Below are 24941 nucleotides of genomic sequence, written 5' to 3'. Positions count from 1 at the left end.
CAAATGCATTGTATACAGGACTCTATGTAATATTTGCTCTTAACTATAAGCATCAGTCTTGGTGAAAGTCTGCCACCTCCCAAGCGCCATTACTTGACAGTGACGCTGGTTCTGTGTTTAACTAGTTTCAGGGGGCAAAGGTCACGCCTCAGCTGGATCCCCTCTTAATGGGGGGAACCGTTTGCCTGCAGGACAGGTTACTCTGCACTGAAGCAAGCCACAGCTCTGCATGTCGCGGCTTGAGGCTGCAGAGTTATTTTCACATTGCGCTGAACGAAGCTGGAGCCCATCAAGCGAAAAGAACCTTATTGGGGTTGTTTGATTTACTCCACATATGTGTGGAGAGGGGGGGGGGGTGATTGTTATATTTTCCCTGCACGCCAAGTTTCCTCCTCCGGTACTGTGTCATAGGCGATGAGGCCGGACTTTCCACTGGAATCTACGAGCAGAGAAACCAATTTGAACCTTGCGACTGAAGGCACTTTCCCCCCTTTCTCCTGTTCCTATCGTATGTGCAGTTCGTTGGCTCCTGATTGCTTTTGGAAACAATCAGTTGTTTAAATACACTGAACTGAACTTGTGCCCAATGAGACACAGCTGGATGCACATCACAGCTGTTTGTGTTAGGAGCACAATGTTATTTACTGTGTTCCAGCCCTTCTTGACATTTAAATGTCATCTGTTGAAAGAAAGGTTATGTTTGTCACACTTTGCAAAGGCTTTACAAGCTGTTATTAAGCGCTCCTTTCTGCAGGATGACAGCCAGCAGCCACGACCTGGCAGCCCAGTTAGTTCTCAAAAGGGGATGAAAATGGTCTTTAATCTGGAATCATCAAGTGAAGTAGAGATGTTTCATAAAATTAACCAAATGTACCATAAACAATTAGTCAATTAATCCATTCATTGGCATTTAATAACTTTTGAAAATCAATTAATGATTTCAGTCCTTTTTGTCAGACGAAACATGTCAAACATTGTCTACTCTGACAATGTTTCAGCTTGTTTCAGGCATTAAAATCTAAAATCTCGTTTTCTCATATTGAACATATTTGGTTTAAAGAATGTTTACTTCTCAGAACAAGCAGCATGAAGATGTCATGTTGAGCTCATAGAAATTGTATTGAAACGCAACCACAACACAGAGAAGTTGCTGAAGACCACAACTCCCATGATGCAACACTTATACAGCACCGTCACAAAAAGCTTTTTTTATTGCTCCATGCTTTTATTTCACGACTCTTCACGACAACAAATTCAAAACAATTTCAAAATGACCTAAAATATATTGATATTGTACAGGCAAATTTATACAAAGCAAAAGTTCAGTGGCACGGTTGTCGCTTTTTATTTCATTCAACCCAAATCAGCACATCAGATCCCTTTAAATTATTCACACCAGACAACTCTATGGCTTCTGTTCAACAGGCTTGTTTCCGGCCATAACATCACGTTATTAGTTGTACACACAACTCGCTCTTCTTTTTGTTTTTTATGTGGTTGTCTCCCTCTGAACTTCTGTGGAACTTCCCCATAAATTCACTTGGGACGGCAGACGCATTTCCCCAGAAACACTCTCCTCTATCCTTTGAAACACACGCTGCTCCACCCTCTTCCTGCACGAGTGTGTACGTACACTGACGAAGGCTAGGCCACTAAAACCTTTAAACAATGAGCTCCGGGCCACGCGGACAGTACGTCCATTTGGAAAAATGATTTGCAAGATTCAAATACCAGCTATTCGCAACTGTCCTTAAATGTCCTCCCCACACGATGCCGCGGACAAAGAGGACATTTGGTTGAGAGTTGGCAGAGGTCGATTGTCGAGCCTGAAAACCGCGATAATCAGGAATTGTGAGGAAATAATGCAGACGCAAAACGTATGCAAACACCAGTGAATGGCCGTGTGTGGCCATCATTGATCGCTGATTCTGCTGCTGAGGTCATTAATCAGTTGAGGAGTGTGAACTTTTGTCTCAGTGTGTTTTACTCACGTTATTGACGGGCCAATCAGCAGTGATGTGGTTTCAAAAATAACGTGGATGTCACTTGATGCTCTGGTTTTGACCATGAAAAGAAGATAATCATCAGCAACGTGGACATTTTGTTAACAGAAGGCCTTCAAATTAAGATTTGTTTGAATTAATCCCTTTTTAAAAACATTTCTTTCAAATTGCCTCGTCCATTTATTGTCTCTATGTGTCTAAGAAGTACTGTGTGAGACTCACATCATCTGTCTGCACCGCTTTGAATATGCAAAAAGATACTTTACAATGTCACATCATTGAGCTTCTGCTGCACTACTTCATGATGTTGTCAGACCTGGAGACTCAGGAGCAGAAGGATGAACAGAATAGGCTCAAAAATGATCAAAGACTCCAAAAATCACTCCATTAGCAGGAAAACCAAAAACTATAAACAGGCTGGAGGATATAATTCAGAAAACTAATACTAGAATTTCCTAGAAAGGGAACGAGGCGAGGCAAGACCAGACAGGGCGAGGCCCACCGCGTCTGTGGCGGCGGGCTCGGAGAATGGTCGGTACACTCGGCACCAGAAAAAGGGAGACGCAGACTATAAGAGACACGAGGGTAATGGGAAACAAGGGGACACAATCGAATGTTCTGTGCAGTTGCTGTTCTCTAAATTAAGGAACCATCAAAGTTTTTCTCTGTGTAGAATCTAAAGGAACACCATTTCGTATTGAAGACTAAAACACACACATGCAATGTCCCTTGATAGGCCTGTTTCTACGTAGTTACACAGTTATATGAATGAACACTTGTTTTTGGGTTGAGTTAAATGAATTGGCCGGCCGGCGTGCTACCCGACACAAAGAGTCGTGAGCATCCAGAGCTCAAAGGAGAACGTCCTCCTTTAATCACGCTGATGGAGGAGCATGGAAGACGAGCTGAGAGGTTTTGATTTGATTGCAGACTGTGTGACTCGTACTTTGAAGTGCTAAACCATTAAGGGGCCTGGCTCAATATGTGCTCGTCACTTTGATCGACATGGTGACACAATGAGTGCTCTCACCGATGCTCGTTGCAGCACGTTTCGTTTTTAGGACAAAAAAATGTTTTAAAAAAAATCAGAGATGAGACGTTAGCTGATGTTGTGGATTTCCCTTTAAACAAGGTGAAAGATGCAGCAGCTGATGTTCATCGTCGGCTGTGCAGACTTGTTCTCCATCGTCATTAGAGGGTCGGGTGTTCGGTCACAGCCGTGCCATGCGGCGCTTTATCTCTCTTCTGATGGTTACAGAGATGCGCGGATAACGCGGCGTGTTCTTGAGCTCTTTGGAGGCCACTTCAAAGCGCATGTTGGCCGCTGCCGGTTTGTGCTCTTCTCATGTTGACCCAAACAGGGAACTCCTTCACTCCCGCTGATGAAGTCCCGCGGTTGACCCCCCCCAAAAAGAGCAGCCTGGCCGGTCGGTTCCTCCCGTTCCTCCAGCGGCGAGTCGGCTGGCAGCTTCTTGTTACAACTTAGCAGGATTCGTCTGCACACTGAGCTCTGAAATCCCCATCAGCTGAGCTGGCGCTCTGCCGGGTCGTTTATCCTCCCTCCTGTTTGCTCCGTGTGCTCGGCAGAGGTTAGAGAGCACGAGGTCAGAGGGAATCGGCCCGCAGGCCACCGACTGGCGTCTGTGTGGGGGGGGGAGGAAGCGACTCCACCTCGGTGGGAGAGGTAGTTGTTCTCATGCGGATATTTCTCAACGGGAAGTGTCGTCAGTCTATTGTTCACGCGTTGCCCTTTTGAAAGCCACATTACAATAGAAGCCCGACAGCGCCGTCACATTACCGTATTTTATTTTTGCAGTATTTCAACATTAAACACTCTAAACATACTTAAAGTGCAGCATAGATCCCAGAGTAAATCTCCTCAGACAGGAGGCGGAGAGGCGGCGCACTAAAGCCGCCTTTCAGGTCTTATCCGGGGTTGATTTCAGGTGAGAGCCAGCAGGAGCGTGTAGAAAGAGTGGCTCCTGTATCAGCACCCGCGATAAGCAGCCGGGACGCAGTCAGCGCCTCTATCTACTCCAGAGGATCAGAGGTGCTGGTCTGCTGCATGGGAAGCGTATCTGGAGCAGCGGTATGTGCAGAGATGAGGAACAGTACAGTTGCTTTGATGTAAAGGGGGAAACGTTGGATAATAGAGGCGAAAAAAACAATCCCCCGTGCCTCAGGCCAGAAGTGTTTGTGTGAAGGAGCCGTCGGCCCGGACGAGTGATTTAGAAGGACTTTACGCAATCACCAGCTTTGTCTGCATTAGTGGGCCGTTAATTACGCTGACTTGTGATTCTCGCGAGCGCGCACTCACCGGCACAGAGGCGGCATTCGTTCATTTGCACTTTTTATCTGAGGTCAGCGGGGTCATGCCCAATCTGACCTGAACATTCTGCATGTGGTGGATCAACTGTCGCAAGTTGTTCTCCTCCTACATGCATTCGATCCATGGTTCTCAGCCCCTCACAGAGTGCAGCATCCAATAATGTGATTACATCCGGGCTCCGGTTGGCCGAGGTGGTGTTACTCATCGCACGTACGGCGCTTTGGGCTGCTTCGTTCCGCTGATTCTGCACATGCACCGCAAAGGTCACACAACGAAGCTGATGCCAAACTGTGTGTTTGATGAAAGTAAAACGCGGGTGGTTGTGGGAAGGAAGAAAATTCTTCTTGAGTCAGCAACAGAAGAAGAAATGTTCAGAGCTTTAGTCGAAGGCGTTTTGTTGTTACATTCCTTGTTTGGCTTTTCTCTTCGTGCCCACTTGTGTAACTGTAGAACAATTTGCCCCCATTCATCTCATGGAGCGATTTCACTGGACGGGTAAAAACGTGATGGTAACGCTAGACAAAAAGCCAGCGGCTTCACCCTCTGGGAACTTGAATGCAGGATCAAAATGTCGTGTAGTAGTTGCTGAGGTATTCCAGTGTGGACCAAAGAAGTGAACCGACCGACATGGTTACCAACGCCAGATCAAAAGGTCAAGTAATCCCTTTGGCAACAGTTCTTAAAAATACTCAGAAATCCTGGAAGGAGATTTTGATCAAGGTTCAAGATGTTCTTTATTATCCCAGAGGGGCCATTTGTATTACAGCCAGCAGCAAGCACATACATGGACACAAAATAACAACCAACATAACCCCACTCAACGCAGATCATTTCAAACAGCAGCGGCCCTAACAACATCATCTTCAGCTTTTCATTTCTGCATTTATTATTTGTACGTGGAACTCCACTGGCCAGAATCGCTAAGAATTGCCCGGCCTTTCTTTAACCATTTGACCTGTGGAGTTCAACATTCAAATCTACAGTTTGTGGAAGATGTTCACTGGTCAGCCGTGCTGGTGTGGGATGTTCCTGCACTTATGATGCAAAATGCTCCTACTGCATGTTTCCTTCAATGCAGCATGTTACAAACAAGCGCAGCAGTACCTTCATCTGGTAAAGTGAGGTGATTGAGATAAGGAAACATTGTTTACTCGGCGTAGTTACAAATCCCTCTTGTTTCAGCGAATTCTGTAAATGAAGGCGGCAGGTCGGGGGCCAACATCAGCACGAGTTTCTCACAGCGGATGAATTCACATTCTGTTCTCAGCTTTTCCCCCCTCGGGGCCGTGGCTCTGCAGTTTGTGAAATCCGTGTGTGTGTGTGTGTGTGTGTGTGAAAAGGCAACAAAGTAAAGCAGAGGTAAAAAAAAATGTTTTTAAAAGTCTGCCAGGAGAGCGCTGCTACTGGAAGGTCTTATTTCCTGCATCGAGGTGTTTTCAGGGTTGTTTCTTTCAAGCAAGCTTGTGTCTAGAATTAAAGGGTGCATTAATCGCTCTAAACTACAGAGTACCACTGTAGTATTTCCATCATTATCCTCTGGGAGTAGAGCTGCTCTTGTAAACAGAAGGGCTCACTTAAAGGACCTGCACTGTGCTTTTCTTCCATTCCCAGCGTTGTATTTTTGGGGGAATTTCTCCACTGGCTGTTTACACCTACTGTGGCTTTTTGGCTTCCCGGGTTCCCCGCTCTCAAATTATCATATTTATCACATAAATCAAACTCAAACGGAGCGTGGTTATTTTTGCACAATGTAGCTGTGTTTTGACTGTCGAGGCCCTGTTGAGTTTATATCTCATGTTGCACAGGGAGGGGAGGTATACTGATCTACTGTGGCACCAGTGGCCCAAAAAACAGCTGTATTCCAGCAAAAAGGAATTCAAATATTTACCGAGGAGAATCAAACACATTGGTTGAAACTTGAAGGATACACACAACACTTTTTGATGAGAAGTGCTGAACCGTTGTGCTTACGCAGGGTACCTTTCGTACAGCCGTGAGACTTCATCTGTGGCCCGAGTACGAGAACCTGGTGGCACGAAACAACCATCTTCTGGCGTTTCTGGAAAATTGGCAGAGAATTTGGACATTGTTCTGCAAAAGTTTCCCTTTTTAGTTTTTTCAAAGGAGAGGAAAAAGAGTTTTCGAATGGTGGAAATGATTGCTAGTGGAGCTTGCAGACAGTAATTCCACCGTCGGTTTGGGTCCTCCGTGTAGGCCGAGCTACGAGGGAAAACCACCCGCTGCACTCGGCTTTCCCTTCGTACAATAAGGAGGAAAAAACACTGCGTCTGTTACAGTTGTGTCCTTGCTGAGTTTCCTTGGTTACAACATCTTTTGTGTAGTTGTTAGAATATTTAAGTGAGTCTTTAATTTACTCACTGTTCTCTACATTCTCCGAGTCAAACACAGTTAAACGTCACTGGCAAACAGTGCTGTCGGTTTCATTTTTTAAGTAATTAAGCCTTTTAGGGTTGCAGCGCAAAGATATTGTCACAAGTGTTAATAATTAAACTTGCAAACACTTTCTGGTACCCTGCTTTGTTAATAGATTGTATGGAACATGCTATGGTGGGTGGGGTGGACTATTGCTACAATGGAAAATACAAAAAATGTATATAAACAATGCCGCCCATGATTCAACTGCTGAGTCATTACATCTGGAACTTGTTGTTAGTTAAACTTTGTTTTAGTGTTCAGTGTGTTCGGTACATTTTGCAGGCAATAAACCTAAACGCTTACATTGTTTTTAGGAGGTTAGAGGGTTGTCACGAGGCGAAGATAATGCACACAAGCGAGTCATGGATACGTTTGAAATGAAAACAAGGTTTGCATATATGATCAAAGATACGTTTTGTTTACATCCTTCAAACAGCCCACACTCACTCAAATAGATTTTCTTGCGTCTAAATGTTTGCTCTCCGCTTGGCTCCCGCCGGAGGAGGGGAGAGAGACTGTAGCTGAGGTAATCCATATCCACTTGAACAGTCTACCCCGCCATTCGGATCCTGATGCGATCACAATATTGAGAAGACAACCCCCCCGTGCCTCGTCTTACTCCAACTCCCCCCCCCCCCAAAAAAAGGATGTTTTTGGAGGCACTCGGCTGAGAAGGATCTATAACGACGAGCCCATAGACCCCACAGCGCTTCATGCACTGCTCTCCAGTCAGTGTTTGCATCCCTCCCTCCCCAACCGCCTGGTCCTGAGGAGAGAGCTGCTCGGAGCCCGATAGTGTGCAGGAGTATTGAATTATTCTCCTCCTCTGCTTTGAGAGGTGTGTACGGCGATCCATTTGCTTTTGGTCAACAGTAGCAGCTCCAGCCGTAGGAGGTGTAGCAGATTGTCTGGACATCACTGCACGTTATTGTCTTTTTTTGGTCACAATTTGTCTACCCTTCCCTGGTAAAGTTTTATTTGTTACTAATACTGATCAGGCGATCAGTGAGCACAGCGGACAGCCTTTTTTTGAAAGTTTCTGTGCTCAATTGAATCACAGGCAGTGTCCATATGGCGATTCTCATTTCTCTGCTGTTTTTTTTTATCTCCGTGAATTCAAGATTATTGTTCGTTAAAAGGAAAAATGCCAATTGTGACACTGTTGGCAGAACAGAAAACCCATTTTGATAACACCGTGTCATTGCCAGACAGATTTGGGTGTGTTCCATTACGACTACTCGGAGTGTGAGGCCGTTGGCTTGGTTGGTTTGGTTTGCTTAGTCAGATGTCCGTTAGCATCAGGCGCTCAGCATTAACAAATGTTGGCGCAGCAGTAAAAGACAAAGCACACAAGCCCAAGTACAAGCTGCGGCTGATGGGATTCTCTTAAGTATTCCAAGCATTTCGCCAATTCAGATTTGACCGGGCGATGGCGCTTGGTCGAGGTCGAGGTCTTCTACATGCACAAATCTATTAAAACCGTTTACAGTCTGAAAGGGTTGCAAATCTCTGACTTTATAAATAGTTTTGACACAAAGAATCCCCAGGCTATTATTGCACATTTTTGTCTTGTTCATTCTCCACGTCCTGGGTTCATAACGGCTTTATTTTTTAAAACCTTTTTCTAATTACCATCTAATCTCTACGTTTGCGCTCTGATAAGAAGCAGTAAGAAGTAGCTGCTCGCTCTTCTGCCGCTACCAGGATTCAAAGTTAAAAAGCATGTCTTTGTAGTGAAAGCCAAACATGAAATGAAGGATGAAAGTGCTTCTGTATAACGACAACTTTACTCAGCTTCCCGTTAACGCCAGGCATGCGTTCCTCCTTTCACGCTTTCCTTACTATGAAGCGTCAGTGCGCTTGCATCTGGAATGGAACGCGCTCGGCGCTGATGTTATCCTACGCCTCTCGCCAGCTCTCGGGGGCTTTGCTGTGAGAACAAAGCACTGTTGAGCGCCGATTGCTCCTTCCGAGTCTCCCGGTAGAACAAGGCTCACTTGTGTCATGCCCTTTTTTTTTTTGTATTCACCACTAGCATCAGCCGTGCCCCTACGACAGCAAACATCAGCTCAGACGCATTCCTGTCAAGAGTATTCCAAGAAGAACCAGGGAGAGTGAATCCACCCAAGTCATCGCTGCCTTTCTAAAAACACAACCGCTACCCTTTTTTTCCCCTCTAGCTGTGTGTGTTGCACTGCTGCCTTTTTTAAATGGCGTGTTTGCATTGAAATATCGCTGAGATGTAATATTGATGGTGTCTCCCGCCTGCAGAGAATTGAGACAAGCTTATCTTTTATTCATCAGCCTGCCCGCACTGTCTGGAAGTTGACATTCAGCTGCTTGGGTGCATAAAGTAAGAGCGCTGTGGGAGCTAAACAGCCTTTATATTCCGTGTACACTCAGATTTATTCATGGTGTGGAGAGTAATTCTATACTTTATGTCCCCTCAACTCCAATGAAATAACCCAAGTAACAGGGGAAGCGTGAGCATTCAATGAACGCCGTGCGTGACTGCGGAGATGCCATTAATAGGGATTCATTAAATGCGTCATAGGTATGGAAGTAACAAGTGCTTGTTAAGCAGAGATAAGCGAGTGAGGATTAAGGTGTACTTTCCCTCAGCGCCTTATACGTCAGAAAATGGTAACTGGTCGTGCACGCAATCACAGAGCGAGCCTCCCGATGTGAAGATGCTGGCTGCTCATCCGGAGAGACAGCGAGAACCCTCTCGATATTCTGCATCACCGCACGGAGCTGCAGAGCTTGAAATCCCTGGTTTCCCGTGCTGTGCCTGCTTGGCTGTAACCCAAAACCTAAAAAGAAGGCTGACGTCTAAAGCCTGTGTGGAGGACGGGCCTGTTGATGAGATCCTTTGGGGGCCAGAGACGAGTACCTGCTTCCCGGAGGCATTTGCATGCACTGATGATGAGTGCGTGGCCCCTGATCACTGAGGAAGGCCCTCCATGGGCTCTCGTGGGCTTCTCTCTGCACCGTTGCGTTGGCATGCAGACACAGAGACGTCTTGACAGTAGGGTTGTCACGATACCAAAATGATGACTTTGATACTATACCTGCCAAAATATTACGGTACCCGATACTTACGATACGATACCACAAATAGGATAATGGAATATATTTATCTATGATAGTAATAAATAAAACATCTGTAAGGTTCCTTTTTTTACCTGATATCTGTTTCACTGTCTGTGGGATGAACAATGCTTTATTTACTTGCATAGTTTGATATTCTCACATTCATATTTCCTTAACAAAAAATTATTAAAATAAGATTAAGTGAAGATCCACCCTCAGGCTCCACAAGCATGTAGCCTATTGCATCAAGTGTATATTATTTGGTTCATAGGCCCACATGAGTGAAATTGTAGGTTATTTTGCATGTATATATTTCTGCTGGACTATTTAGGAACTTATTTGGGGTCTTGCTTTGTCTTGTGTTGCTTGATGTTTGACTGTGTTAGGAAAGTTGTTCTCAAGCAAGCCAACAAAGCTACAGGGCTGCCAACTCTCACGGTTTCCCCGTGTGACACGCGTGTTTCCATGTTTTCACACGCACTCACGCCACACATCCAATTTATTACGCTGGTTCATCTAAACGGCGCATCTATAACCCGATTTGCTGCACGTAGCGTAACTTACACCCCCCGTCAGCCGTAGCTTCACCCCCAATGTTTTTAAAACAGTCATTATTAATGAAGTAGTTTTCCATGTTGTTAGATTGTAAATTTGGGATTTTGGGCATTGTGGAAACGATCTGATGTGAGTCCAAACATGAAATACGATGTAAAAATACACCACTAATCCATCCAGTGTCAGTTGTATTTCTAAACCAAGCAACCAAAAAAAAAGCTTTCAGTGTTTATTTTCCACTTCTCAGGCTTCTTTGTTGTTGTAACGTTACCTGGTCATAATTCTACTGCCGAAAGTAATGAGCTGCACATTTTTCTTCTCTCCAGCAGTCATCCTCTGCAGCCCAACTTTCAACCACACACCAGGGGTGAAAGATTAAGTCGTTCAGAGATTCTCTGCTCTTTAGCTCCATGTCATTTGTTGACACAAGGCGTGTCGAAGTGGAAACAGATGAAAACCCCGGGTGCGGCGTTATCTCTGTCATTGCTGGAGTGCAGCCACCGGGTGTTCCAGTTTGTTATCAGGCCTCGGGGGACGGCGTGCGCCTTCCCGCCTCATGCGTGGGCCTCCGTTGCAGTTACAGTTGTGCTTATGCGTGTTTAAATGCAACAATTGAAAGAATTGAGTCCCGGTGCGTTTTCTATGTCACGGTTCAGTTTGTCGGCACACCTGTGCGTGAGCTCTTTGGTAACGCGGCTCTTTGTTATGCCAGCGCTGTTGGTCCGAGGCTGGGAACTCCCCGCCCCTCCGCCAGAAGCCATTGTCCCCGCTGGCTTGAGTGACGCGGGGCAATATTTACTCCTATCGACCCACTGATCCACATCACATGCCTGAGTCCAGCTGGTCTCCGCGAGGGATTGAGTGTATTTACATTCGTAGACGGGTCGGACTGACTGACTGTTTTTCAAAAGCAGGCCTCTGGATTGGCTCTGCTGGCTCCTCTTGCAACAGAATGCACAGCTGATCAGGTCTAGAGTGTGAGAAAGGCTGTGATGTGGCCTTATATCTGCTCATTAACCTTTGACCTCAGAGCTAAATCTCTCTCTCTCAGTTGAGTGCACACCTATTTGAAGCATGATTAACATGTATTTAGGTGATTGGTTGATGTCAAATTGTTGATTTTTTTTTAACCAATTTCTGTATTATTTAGTCAGTTCATTCCAATTGTCTGTATGAACTGCATTTTCTCTGCCTGTTTACTAACTAACAAATTGAAAAAAAGCGTTCTACAATATGACACTGGTCGTGGCTACAGCAGCAGATAAGTCTCAGTGGTTTAAGAGTCTCACGTGTAAATACTTCTGTGGATACAGTTACACCAATCTGCTACACCAAGTTTAAACCTGCCACCCGTCCCCGTCTCCTACCACCAGACATTGCTGTCGTGGAGATGACGGATGCGTTCCGCCAGCCCTCGCTCTTCTACCACCTGGGCGTCAGAGAGAGCTTCAGCATGGCCAACAACATCATCCTGTACTGCGACACCAACTCCGACTCCCTCCAGTCTCTGCAGGTACAGTGAGCCGACGCCACGGAGCGAGCACGGGACCGAGTCACTGCTGCACACAAGCCACACAGTCACCCTGGTTCACAGAGGTGCTGATTAAAGGCTATATTTAGGAGGAGGCAGGGGGTTGACAGCAGTATGATGTGGTGGCAGCAGCAGCAGCAGCTCATGAATGTGTCAGCAATGTGATGGAAGGAAATGCTTGAGGATTCATTTGAAAACCAGCGATGGCCTCATTCAGTCTTGGACAGACATATATATATTTCTCATTTGTTTTAAATCCATTTTAGTACCACGCCTGCAGATGGAATTTATAAACATATCATTTTTTTTTTAATTTACAAATTCAGGGCATTGTGGAGTCTTGGCGGAGGTGATGAGCCGTGGTTGTGATCATTACTCGTATTTTCGAGTTCTTTCAGGAGAGGCGGGCAGCGTCCTTCTGTAACAAAAACCAACTCTGCTAACCTCATAAAAGATGACACACTGTTGTGAAATAAACCTTCAGAGCCACCGCTTTGTTATGGCATCTCCAATGGAGAGTAACGCGTCTTTAGTCGTATGAAAATGTCATATTTTTAGCTAATAAATCTTACCCAGATACATTGTGTCAACATATAGAGTCTTTCCTCTCCTGCAGACACAGTGTGGATCTACAGTGCTCTCTGACTATGGAGCCTTTAGTGGAGATAAACACAACATTGTAGACCAAAGGCACAAGCTCTAAATGTATTTTTCTCTTCTTCTTTTAGGAGATCATTTGCCAGAAGAACACTGTAAGTACACAAAGTAATCTTTGTCCCCTCCCCTTTGCCTTTCACACATTGCTCACGCGTGGCTCACACATCACACCTCTTATTTTTTTGCAAAGACTGCTTGCATGAGCACAGTTTTTAGCCCCTTATGTTTATCTCCTTGGTGTGATGAAGGTGTTCTCTTTTGGAACCTACTGTCGACGTATCAACGCGCTTCACTTATTGCAGCTGCTGCATGAGCTACAGTGACGAGCGCTTAGAAAATTCACCTTGCAGCATTCAAATGAGGTGCCACATTAAAGCTCAGGAAATCCTGTTCGTGTTTGACTAACATGAGGTTGTTTGTAATACAATCTGAATTTGATTTTGATATACATAATAAAAGACGTCCGGTGATACAGGTATCAAATGTATGCATGTATAAAGAAGAGAAGACAACGACATGCTAGCAAATCACATTATAAGCATGCACGGCTCAAAATGTAAGTTGGTTCCCCGGATCAGATTTCAGTTTTAATCTCAGAACAATTTAATTTGCAGAATAACGCCTGCAAATCCTCTCATTTGAAATGCACAAACCAACAGGTAATTTATATGTCTGAGCAAACGACTAATTCAGCTGTAGAGCGAACTATGGTACAGAAGCCGGAGTCCGCGTTCAGGGCCAAGATAAAAGGCTTAGCTCTCCTAAGTGGCTTTTTAGAGAGGAAGGAGGTGCACAGTGCTGCATGCCACGCACTGATCCCTGACTGGTACTGTGTGAGGAGAGCTGATTATCACTCACAGTGTGAACTCGCTGAGCTCCCCTATGTGCACCCACTGCCTCTGTTCTCTCTCCGTCTTGCACCCATTAGGTCACTTCATTTCCCTTTATGATGGTGCATGTGCACTCTGTGCTGGTAAGAGTGCACTTTAATAGCCTTGCAATTGCAATAACGGCTCATCTTACTGTTTACATTTTACATTCCTTATGAAGATATTAGCTATTTTGTAGCTATTTTCTTTTCTAAAATGGTCCATTATTAATAATAGAAGTGACTCAGTTTTAATGAACTTTCATTCGCATCGAAGCGCTCTACCCTTTTAGTTGAAAATACCTTTTGACATTGTATAAATCACATGAATATGCATGCACCTCCTCTGTGGGGAAAACCCCTTCCTTCATCAAAATCAATGAAAGCCAAAGCGTGACATTTCAGCCCACTGGAGTTTTTGAGAATCAACATTTCATTTAACTTCCTGTTTAAACCTCGTTTTTTCTGTGGGAAACTTGTTATGTACACTTTTTTGTACGTATTTTTCTAAAAGAAAATAGAGAGTTGTCAGTACAGGCACAGGAAACACTAACTCCTGCTGCACTTTGTTACATGCAGACACATTCACTTGTGTCTGCATGGATGATATAACGCTAAAAGACCTCTTCTGTTGCATGGTTAAGGTAGTCAGCCAAACTATTACTAACTAGAGGTTATGCTATTCTGTTTGCATTTTAACTTTTGCAAAAGAAAAAGACTCGTTTGGAGAGAGAACACTTTATTACAAGTTTGGCTTCATTACACTTTTTCATGCATTCCTCAATATTTTTCTCTTCTGTTTTTGCTTCTGGTAGAGCGTAAAAAAAAGACACAATGGTCCAAAGCCTACGGCTTGAACTACGATGCGTTCAAGCCGTAGGCCTCTGTGGAAGCGACCATGAGTGGTAACTTCCTCAATTGTTAAATGTCTGCCGTCATATAAGCCCACTAGTTGCTGTGACTGAGTGAGTAAGCACGCAGCTCCAATCCTCCTGTATAGCTGCAAGATGGACCATTGGCAAGGCTAACACACCAGATGACTCACTCGCTGGATCACTGACTCAATCTCAGATTCCCCATGAGCTGTGTGCTGTGATATGTGTTCCACTCTGCAGATGAGAGACTACCCGTAATTGACTGGCGACATTTGGCATCGATTGAGGTGGCGGCCCTGATAGACGTGGGGGCTCGGCCCCGTGAGAACAGACCTGGCTTGTGATCGGAAAACAAAGAGCAGCTGGGGTGGGGGGTGGGTGGGGGTCTTGCAATCTGTCCGGCGACACCTAACAGAAACGGGGTCGCTGCCCGTGTCATGAACCGCTGCTCGACGGCAGGAAGCGTACCACTCTGATTTGCCTCACCGGCGCGCCTCCCTTTGAGTCTCTTTTCTCTCGGTTGGCAGCGAGGGCAGAAGCGGTGCGTTTTGTCAAAGAAGCTGAAAAGCTAAAAAGCACGAGAGAATATGAAAGCCGTCAGGATGCAGCTGGGTAGCAGCCCGAACGCCTTCTCATGTTGTGTTCCGCCACATGTCTCACATTCTGGGAATAACTCTCCTTGAAAATACCTCGGCTGTTTCTTGAAGATGTCAAAAAGTGGATTCCCTGCCTTTCTACTCTCTCTCTCCCTCTCTTTCTCTGTCGTTCCCTGCGCTGCAAACACCACCTCCACGTGTTTCCTGGTTGTTTATTCAGCAGTGGAAGGCCACCGCAACAGAAGCGACGCGACCGCGGCTGGAGAATGGTGTTAAAACAAACGCAGACACAGGATACCAAAACTCTTCCTCCAGACAAAACACAGATGTCGAGAATTAGAGCCAAGTAAATAAAGAGGAACATGTTTAGTGCTACTGTGCAACTGCGACTGAAGAGGACATGAAACTAAATAGCTGCAGCAGCAGAGACAAAGAAGGCATTTGTTCAAGCGGAACACCGAGGGGCTTCTGTTTCTGCCCGATTTGAGCATAAAGTTGAATTTGTGAGTGCGAGGCTGTTATCGTCTGTGGTTGCAGGAAAGCAGCTGTAGGTGGGAGGGTCAGCACTGATGCAGACCTCCTGACGGCCGCCTGTGCAGACCAACTCACCACGCAACACAAACACTATTGTCTGCGCAGACACATCAGAGCCCAACGCTCACGTTGTTACCTGAAACTGCCTCGAACAAGGGAAACGGTGCAGACTTCCTCCAGGCAATCTGCTTCCTCCCTGTGAAATATAATGTTTTACCGCACAGGTTACAACAAGCCTTTGTTACATATGTTTTTATTTACTTTGTAGTGTGAGGAGACTTTTTTAAACTCCTTACAATGCATTGCATTTTAAATGTAATCATTAATACACGGACTGAATTAGACGACACAATCGAGAAAGACAAGAAGGGACTTTTGAATCTGTCCAATAAGTGCTTGAAATATTGTGTTATAAGTACAAGGTTCATGTCTACGGGGACCAATCCAGTTGCATAGAGTCAACATACTGCCTGTGCAATATTCAAATACAAATGTTCTCATCAAATCGTATTATTAAATCTTTAGATTATCCAAATCAGTGGTTCTCAGATGGGGGTATGTGAGATTTTTTTTAAAAATAAATTTAAAATTGGCCATAAATGTAGCAGCAGTGCTGCTGAAACCACGTCCACAAGCTGCTACCCACCCAACGCGTTGTGTTGTTTCAGTGTTATATCAGACACCGATGGCACAGCGTTTTTTCCATCAAAAAGGGCTTTGCGGTGCTCAGGGGGATTAAATATTTCTACATCAAAAGGTTGAGAAAAAATATTGCTGATGCCACGTTCACACCAAACCCACAAACGTATTACAAAAAGATCCCTCTGATGCTTCAACATACCAACAGCTATTTCCCAAAACGTTGTCTCTTCAGACGTGCTCGGCCAACTACACCTTCATCCCTTACATGGTGACGCCCCACAACAAGCTGTACTGCTGCGAGGGCAGCCTGATGAAGGGCCTGACGGAGCTGATGCAGCCCAGCTTCGAGATGCTGCTGGGGCCCATCTGCATGCCGCTGCTGGACCGCTTCATCCAGGTGCTCAAAGTGTCGCAGGCAAACTCCCAGTAAGTATTTGATATTATATAACGTGGCATTTACAGCAAATCAATGTGATTGAGGATGAGGAGGCAAAATATATATGTTTTTACAATTTTACTATAGGAAATAGGTGATGCACTGTGATGAAGGCCACATGTGGTTTGGGTTTCATTGTATTGTATAAATGCAAACTGAGGTGCCTGTAGATGACGGATGAGGCAGAAGCCATTATGGTGATTAATACCAAATTCAGCCTGTGTTCGTGTTCGAGTAGCACTGTGACTGTTTCTCTTTTGTTTTATTATCCCACTCTTACTATTTTTACTTGCGGTAATTATTTTTCATGTAGTGCGTCCCTCAACCTTGACTTGCGTGGTGGTGATCTCCTGTTTAAAACGTTTTACGCCGCCTCAGTTGCTGCGGTAATATTTTAGGCTTTGCTGGCATCAGTGGATCCAGCAGCCAGTTTGCTCAGGTTTTTACAGCCACAAGAGGAAAAAACGTGATCAAGTTTCTGTGTCCTGGAAGAAAACAAAAAGCCTTTTCAGCTCAGCGCTCTCAGGTATCAGATTAGAGAGCATCCTTTACATTGTGGGAAAGAGCATTACCACAAACGAGCAGGTTTTATTTAATGAGCTTCTTGGCACTGAGTACCTTTACATTTGCCTGCTGTTTGCTCAGAACAAACACACTTTGAATTTGAATGACATTGACCATTTACAGGTCTGTGTTGCCTTGCTTGCCGGCGTACTCACGTGGAAGAAATGTGTTATGTGAGTAAAGTGAGTCATTATTTGGCTTGAACCTCATCGCTCCCCTCTAGGATACACATGACAGAAAAGAGTGAATAGAGAAATGAATCTCCGGCAGATGATCATCATTACATGGATCTTTGGAAATGTCTTATTGGTGCTTATTGGAGTTTTACCACCAATACCAAAACTGCACACGAAGAGAGGCACGCCTACTGACTGGGACGTTCAGCTGCAATCCAACAGAAATTACATTTGTCAAACCACGAAAACAGTCATTTGTATTTTGCACATTTCGCTATGGTCTTAAATATGATGACAGGATTTCTGGTTTATTTAAAAGCCTGCTGTGATGAAAGCCATGTGGAGTCATGAATGAAGATCTAAAAAATGGCTCTTTGAAAAGCTCAATATAATCAATATAATGTCAATAAATGCTTTCCTCCACAAAGTGAGTGAAACTAATATCAGGAGCTTTGGCCGGGTTCATAATAGTAATAATCAATGAAGAACGAATTGAAAACGAGCGTAACGTAAAGCCTCTCACTCGACAGCGACCTGATGTCACGTAAAGCAGAAAATTAAATAAGACTGTAAGCATGTGAGAATTGCCCCTTAAGGAGATATAAAAAACCTAAAGCCATTTGATTCTTATGGTTTACACATAAAATATAAAATGATTAGTCCCACAACAGGGGGGGATCACAATGCGACTATAATTACTCATTGAGCTAACTTAAAATAATGGAAACTGCAGTGTTTTTTCTCTAAACCTCTAAGCTTCTCCCCTGCGTGTCTTCTTGTCTCGCAGCCAGTATTTCCGAGAGACGATCCTGAATGAGATCCGCAAGGCTCGGGAGCTGTACACCGGCGTGGAGCTGGCCGCCGAGCTGAGCCGCATCCAACAGCGGCTGGACAACGTGGAGTGCCTTTCGGTCGACATCGTCATCAACCTGCTGCTGACATACAGGGACATCCAGGTACGCCTGCTGTGTGCGCCCCCCCCCCCCGCGGTGTAGGATATCTCAGCCAATTGCATCGTTAGTGGAGGCAACTCAAAGGACAGAGCAGAAAAGAATAGGCACGTTGCAAAAAGGATGCTACTGATGTGCTATTTCTCCGATTCAATTTAAAAAACAAGCAAACAAGCGTTGCTCCAAAGTGGCAGATACGTCTTCACATCCCTGCAGAGAGCTCTGGGCGAAGCTTTTGGTCTGCTTGGTCTGCTCGTTTTAAATCTGCCGCTCTTTCCTCCCTTTTCGTCTACGTAATGCGATGGCACTCGCCGCCCGGATCCTCCCACTCACCATAGGCAGCGCTCAGCCCCATGAATCATTCACTAGATCAACCGGCATTGAAGACGTGCTGAATTATTCAACGTGCTTTTGGGTACAGTGACTACGTAGGCAAGGAGCAGCAGCAAACATATGATGAAGGGGCCTTTCAATTATTCAAGTGCTTTTTGGTGTTGAGCAGCCAGTTGAGAATCGGACAGACGGAATAGAAAGACATCAGAAGCCCCCCACCCCCCTCTCTGTCCCCCCTCTGGCCTTAAATCAGGGAAATAGCTGCAGAGTTTCTTAGACAAACGTCCCACAATGCTTAGCAATCATTAGAGATTGTAACAGGAAGCTCACTAGCGTCCTCCTCGCTTATCGTGCAGGATTACGAGTCCATCGTGAAGCTGGTGGAGACTCTGGAGAAGCTGCCGACCTTTGACCCCATGGCCCATCCACACGTGAAGTTCCACTACGCCTTTGCACTGAATCGGTAAGACGCACCTGGTGACACTTAACAAGCCGCCAGCCGATGTATTTGTATTTTAGTCATTAAATCGTAATGGGTAAAGCAAAATCTTGAGGAAAGACTTTCTCTCTCATTTCCAAGTAAAAAGACACACAGTCAACGGTGTGAGAATTTTCCTCAAGACTCCAGTTAAAAAAAAGTCACAAGCAGCAACAAATTCACAAGTAACAAGTAAAAAGGTTCCGCCCGGCAGTGGGATTATGGGTAGCATGTGTGCAGCCACTTTGCTGAGGAAAAAGACAGATGCACGACGCAGAGGGGTTTGGACCGCCTGTTTCTCGCCAGCTGCCTTCCTTGTAAACGTCCTGCGGTTTTCGTGGTGCAACGGCATCAAACGGCGATAGAGCATGCTGTTCTTTAATTTGGCAGAAATTGGAAAAGGTTTCTGCAGGGTGCCGAGAAGGCCGGGTGTTTTTTTTCCCACTGTTATCGTCTGGCATATTACCACCATGTGATTTTGAGTTTACGAGCGCCGTGCTGCAGCAGGGAGACGTTTTTGTCCGACAGATTCATACTATAAGTGTTGACGAGAGACGGCGCTCCCTCCGTTTATTGGAGAACAGGACGCCATGTGCAGGGACGAACAGCTGGGGGAGGTCTGCACTGTGTCAGCATGGGATTTATGCAATGTGCTCCGATGATGATTTTCTTATTGGTGGCACAAGAGGATTTAGACAATGACTTTGTGTTAATTCTGTTCACCTCGGAGTTCAGCGCTTTTTTGATGCACGTTCACAATTTCTTTTCAAATAATTGACTCCTGAAGCATTTCAAGTGCTTTATATTATCAAAACTCCTTTGAGTTCCTAACTGGAATACATTTTACGCTTCAAGTGGACTTGGATGAATCATTAGTCCTCAGCTCTGTGCCCTGAGATGAATCAATATTCCACCTTAACAAATTCCCGTTGAGCGGTGTGAAGTTGGTGCTCTGCCTCCACATGAGTGTGTCTCAGGTTGAAGTGCGTGAGGACTAATTGGCTCAGGCGTCTTGTCCGCAGCAGGGCGGCGTCGGGCATGTGAGCGCTCAGCAGCGAGGGAAGAACCCCCCCGTCCAAATACCAGTCGGCACTCTGGAGAGGAGGAAGAGAGAAATAGCTCAATGCATTAGGAGAGAGCGGCCCTCGTCTCCAGCGAGAGCTCTTCCCTCTGGACCGTCTCCATGGTGATAGCTGTCAGCTCATATGTTTTATTTAACTTTTGCGCTCGGGAGAGGAGCCGCGTTTTGTTTGGATCACACTTTTTGTGTGTGTGTGTGTGTGTGTGTGCGAGACTTAACCCCGCAACACCACGCATTTTCTTTTCTGAGGACTGTGTTTTGACACGTTCATTAACTCGAGAACAAAGCCCCGGCGAAATGTCCTCCCTCGAGAAAAGAAATCGCCCTCACAGGGTCGAGATTGTGAAGCACTTTGCTGCTTAAATCAAAATAATAATGAGGACATTGCTGAAGATATAAGGGACCTGTTGTTAGTAAGACTGAATCTGTTGTGTACAGACAAGCCTATGCACATATATGATTCTAATCTCAAGTAGCAGAAGTAATGGAGGTTTAGTGGCGATTGACGAGGAACATTATGCAGCTCTTGTTTGATTCTCGTCCATTAATGTGACATGTTTTGTTGATTTCAGTCGATTAACACAAGGTTGGTCATTCTGACTCCTCCCCTCACGATCGTCCCTGTCTTGTATCTGCTCACTTGTGGTTTCTGTGGTGTCTGCGGGCCATTTTGTAGACCAAACATGGGGTTAGAAGTCGTTGATTGGACCTTCGTTGATAGAAATGTGGAAGCACCAGAAACACCTCTGAGTTTGGCGCAGCGCTAGTCAAAGAAACGTAACGCAGCGTTTTATTAACGCCATTTTGAGACAGCTTCAATAAAATGGAATTACATTTAGATTTACATTTAGATTTACATTTAGTTCAGGTTAATGCACAACTTCTGTAATTCACTTAGTTAGGTGTACGTAATAAAACTGACAACTGGTGTTATAATGAATCACATGCATGGTCACATTTCAATGTGTTTGTTGTCCAACCCTGTTGCCAAAGCCAGACTCCAGGCTCAGTGATCACCGTCCCACAAGAGATGTGCAACTGCTCTCTAGCTACAAAGAGTCTGGCACACCGATGCAAACACACATAATTATGTGCTCACACGTACTCCGCACACGCACATGCTCATTTCGATTGATGTGATTGTTCACACTGGTAATTATATTGTGCAGCCAAAACATACAGGGTCTTGTGCAATATATACTGTGTACTAAATCATGAGTAAGATCGCTTGACCTTTGTTTTCTCCATTGATTGACGACATGTGGAAGCTGCTTTTGTGTCCTCACCCACAAATAGAAAGCAATGCCAAGGAATGTTAAATGGACTGTAACGCTCATTAGAAAAGTAGCTATTGTATTTTTATTAATATGTTTTATGTCACGTCTAAAAACCGAGAGTAATCCAGGAATAACCAGAGAACTTGAATCTACAGGACTTTAATGAGACAAATACAATTTTAATTTGCTTGGATAGATGTTCTCTCAAAGTGTTTACCCTTCGCTGACTTTGACCGCTTGGTGTTTGTGGGCGTAGGAGGAACCTGCCGGGTGACAGACAGAAGGCTCTGGACATAATGCTGCCGCTGGTGGAGGACGAGGAGCAAGTGGCCTCGGACATCTACTGCCTGGTGGGACGGATCTACAAGGACAAGTTCCTGGAGTCTCACTTCACTGACACGGCGAGCAGAGACAGCGGCACGCGCTGGTGAGAGAGCGGCCCAGATGGAGTCACGTACAAACGTTTCCAGGGGCGAGATGCATTGTAGATGTCTTCAAGGTGACTCTGGAATGTGGCGTGATAGAAGACTTTAATAGCCGTTATCAGGGGGGGGGGCGTAAAACCAGGAGGGTTTAAGATTGATGGTGTCAAAGATTCTTCAGGTCGTTTACTGATGTTATAAGATCGGCCTTGTGTCCGCAGCACGGGCTCTTAGTGGTGAGAGGAAATGGTGATATTTCCGCTGCCAATTGAGCCTCCTTTGGAAGATCTTGTGTCTCGAATCAATAGTACAGGTGCAACGTTTCCCTTTTGTAATTGCCTTAATCCCTTTTCACTAAAGGCGATGCCCTTTTTTGAAAGTCAGAGATTTTTCTCGCTTTACAATAGTGACGACGGAGCGGCTCCGATTAATTTCTTAAAACGTAAGAACATCGTCAGGTACAAGAAGAAACCAATACACAACCTAGTAGAATAATTTAATGGTCTGCCATATTTTCATGCTATAAATGAATGGACTATATCTAATGACATGATTTAACCCCTTAAGCAAATAAAAGATCAATTAAATCCATTTAAAGTTCAAGTCTTTTAAATTCAGTCGACATCTAAACCTTGCTCAGACCTTCGGATTCGGTTCACAGCATGAGCGCTCTGCCAAAAAACCCCTTCAGGATGTCCTTGTTGCTATGAGTCAGAGATGCATGTGGAAATTTTCCAGCACCTTGTTGAACACATGAAAGCTGTTCTGGTGAAATCAAGGTGTTACTTGGTACTATCTTGTTTACTCCTGTTATCTCCTGAGAGTATGCAGCTCATTTGTCAGTAACTTGAGGATATGATGTACGACAGAAGTCGACTTAATTGCAGGCCAATAATAATAACTGGATGCTACTGGTTGCCTTTATGTCGATTGAATAAGCTCCCTCTGTTATCGAGCTCCCATCTGGCTCAACGTGACAAGTTGGCAGAGGATCCTAATAACATTCGCACCCCTCAGCACAACAGATTGCTCATTAAAGAAATGAGAACTTGGAGGGTGCTCGCAGCGGCGCTTTGCTGTTCTGCGGTCCCAACTCAATATGTTTGTAATTGTTTTTGCAACTTGAAGTGTCTCAGGAAGCCGCGGAGCCCGATGAAGGCATTCGTTACCTCAGACGCGCCGGGTTGTGGAGTGACGCGTCGTTTTGTTGTGCTTTCAGGTTCAAGAAAGGCTTCGAGTCAGAGCCGACACTACACTCTGGGATCAACTACGCCGTTCTGCTCCTGGCAGCCGGGCACCAGTTTGACACATCGTTTGAACTCCGCAAAGTGGGTGAGTGGATCCGACATCGGATATCGGTCTTTGCTCTGCAAACAGCCCGCCAGTCAGATACATCCATGGTAGGAATTTGAAAAAAAGGTGGAACATTAGCAAAGGAATGCATGCACTTATCTATTTTCTATAATCCAAAAATGTTATGGTTCAGTCTGGGCCCATCAGCTGAAATGAGCTGCTGCTGCCGCACATTTGGCAGAAAGCAGCCTGAAATTTCCAATATTCACTCTCCTTTTTGCCTATGATTTTGCCTCCAACAACAAAGAGGGGAAACGTGTGACTCTTAAGTAACTTCTAGCTTAACTATTTTCCCTAGCTAGTCCTTTCCTGGGAAAGGTATCGTATAGTAAATGTAGCAGGGCTCTGTCAGCAGACCGTGAACTGAAAGAAGCTCCACAGAAATGAGGCTGCATGAGTCTGATGATAATGACAATAGTATGTTTTCATCAGTATTTGCAACATCTGTCCCATTGCAATTTAGTCATTTGATCCAGTGCATCAGAGAAAACAGTATTGCTGATTTGATTTAGAAAGACGGATCAATGAGTAAAGTGACTTTCTTGCTGTTCAGCTCTTGTTCCCAATCCTTTGGGTCTGCTCTGGAATCTGAGGCTCAGGAATGTGGGAAACGGAGCAATGTTGCCCTGGGAATCCCGCAGCTCCCTAAATAAGCTCCTCGGGGTGGACTTCCCCCTTTCTTCTAATCCCTGTTACCTCCACCTGATAACGGCAGCAGTCTTATCGGATCGGATGCTCCTCCCTGTTTTCCAGGAGTGAAGCTGAGCAGCCTTCTGGGGAAAAAGGGCAGCCTGGACAAGCTGCAGAGCTACTGGGACGTGGGCTTCTTCCTGGGCGCCAGCATCCTGGCCTGCGACAACACCCGGGTCATCCAGGCCTCGGAGAAGCTCTTCAAACTCAGAGCGCCCATCTGGTGAGAACGCGGACAAGCCGCTCACAGATTAGCGTGCCAAAAAAAAAAAAGAAAACTGCAGGCATCCACATGCAGCCAGTGTGGTGGTGATCTGAAGCGTAGCTGGGATGTCTCTTCAAACCACACTGGCATCCATCTATTTGAGTTGATCTGTGGAATGAAATGCCAGAAAACAGAGCTTTGAACTTTAACGTTTCGTGCCAGTGAGATTTGTTCTTAGTTGGCCGGTTCCTTTTATCAACCCCAAACAAATAAAACTTAATTCACCTAATCTGCCCGCGTGGAGGCGTTTGTGTGCAATCACGGTGAGTTCCTAAATGATCCTTTAATCCTTCAACATTAACTAAGTCTCTATCAGTTACACAGCATGTGCAGTAACAGGAGCCTGCTGTGCTTTGTTTGTGTTTGTGCTGTGAAAACGATTTAAGTTTCCATTAATGTCGCAAAGAAAGATGAGTCCCGGCATGAAAACGTAATCACATGCTATTGTTTGTTTCTCTTTATCTACGCTCACGGGTTTAAAAACAATATAATACACATGCCAATGATCTACCACTGAGGGATTTTCTTTGCAGATATTTTCCTGATGCCAGTTAAGTGTTGTGTGGCTCTGACATTTACTTACATCTTTTTCTGGGCTCAGTTATTGACTGTTTTTGTCGGTTTCAGGTATCTGTGCTCACTGGTGGAGACCATCCTCATCTACCAACAGTTTAAGAAACCCGGCGTGGAGCAGCCGGCCCCCAAGCAGGAACTGGTGGACTTCTGGATGGACTTTCTGGTGGAGGCCACCAAGAAAGACGTCTCCTCTGTCAGATTTCCTGTAGGTGACTTCAGCT

General features: G+C 45.2%; 1 protein-coding gene across 1 annotated transcript in view; it reads left to right on the top strand.

Moving 5' to 3' along the window:
- map3k5 (mitogen-activated protein kinase kinase kinase 5) overlaps positions 1-24941 on the top strand; it is a 44724-nt gene that overhangs the window by 1223 nt on the left and 18560 nt on the right. The window contains exons 2-10 of the mRNA XM_040160268.2: positions 11790-11929; positions 12676-12699; positions 16352-16545; positions 18083-18251; positions 18935-19041; positions 21671-21841; positions 23056-23168; positions 23943-24102; positions 24772-24925. Coding sequence (XP_040016202.1) covers positions 11790-11929; positions 12676-12699; positions 16352-16545; positions 18083-18251; positions 18935-19041; positions 21671-21841; positions 23056-23168; positions 23943-24102; positions 24772-24925 — 1232 coding nt within the window. The remainder of the gene's footprint in view (positions 1-11789; positions 11930-12675; positions 12700-16351; positions 16546-18082; positions 18252-18934; positions 19042-21670; positions 21842-23055; positions 23169-23942; positions 24103-24771; positions 24926-24941) is intronic.

The sequence above is a fragment of the Gasterosteus aculeatus genome, chromosome 18 (assembly GCF_964276395.1).
Source record: "Gasterosteus aculeatus chromosome 18, fGasAcu3.hap1.1, whole genome shotgun sequence".
Lineage (NCBI taxonomy): Eukaryota > Metazoa > Chordata > Actinopteri > Perciformes > Gasterosteidae > Gasterosteus > Gasterosteus aculeatus.
Note: the sequence above shows the minus strand (reverse complement) of the source record. Positions and strands in the feature narration are given on the sequence as shown.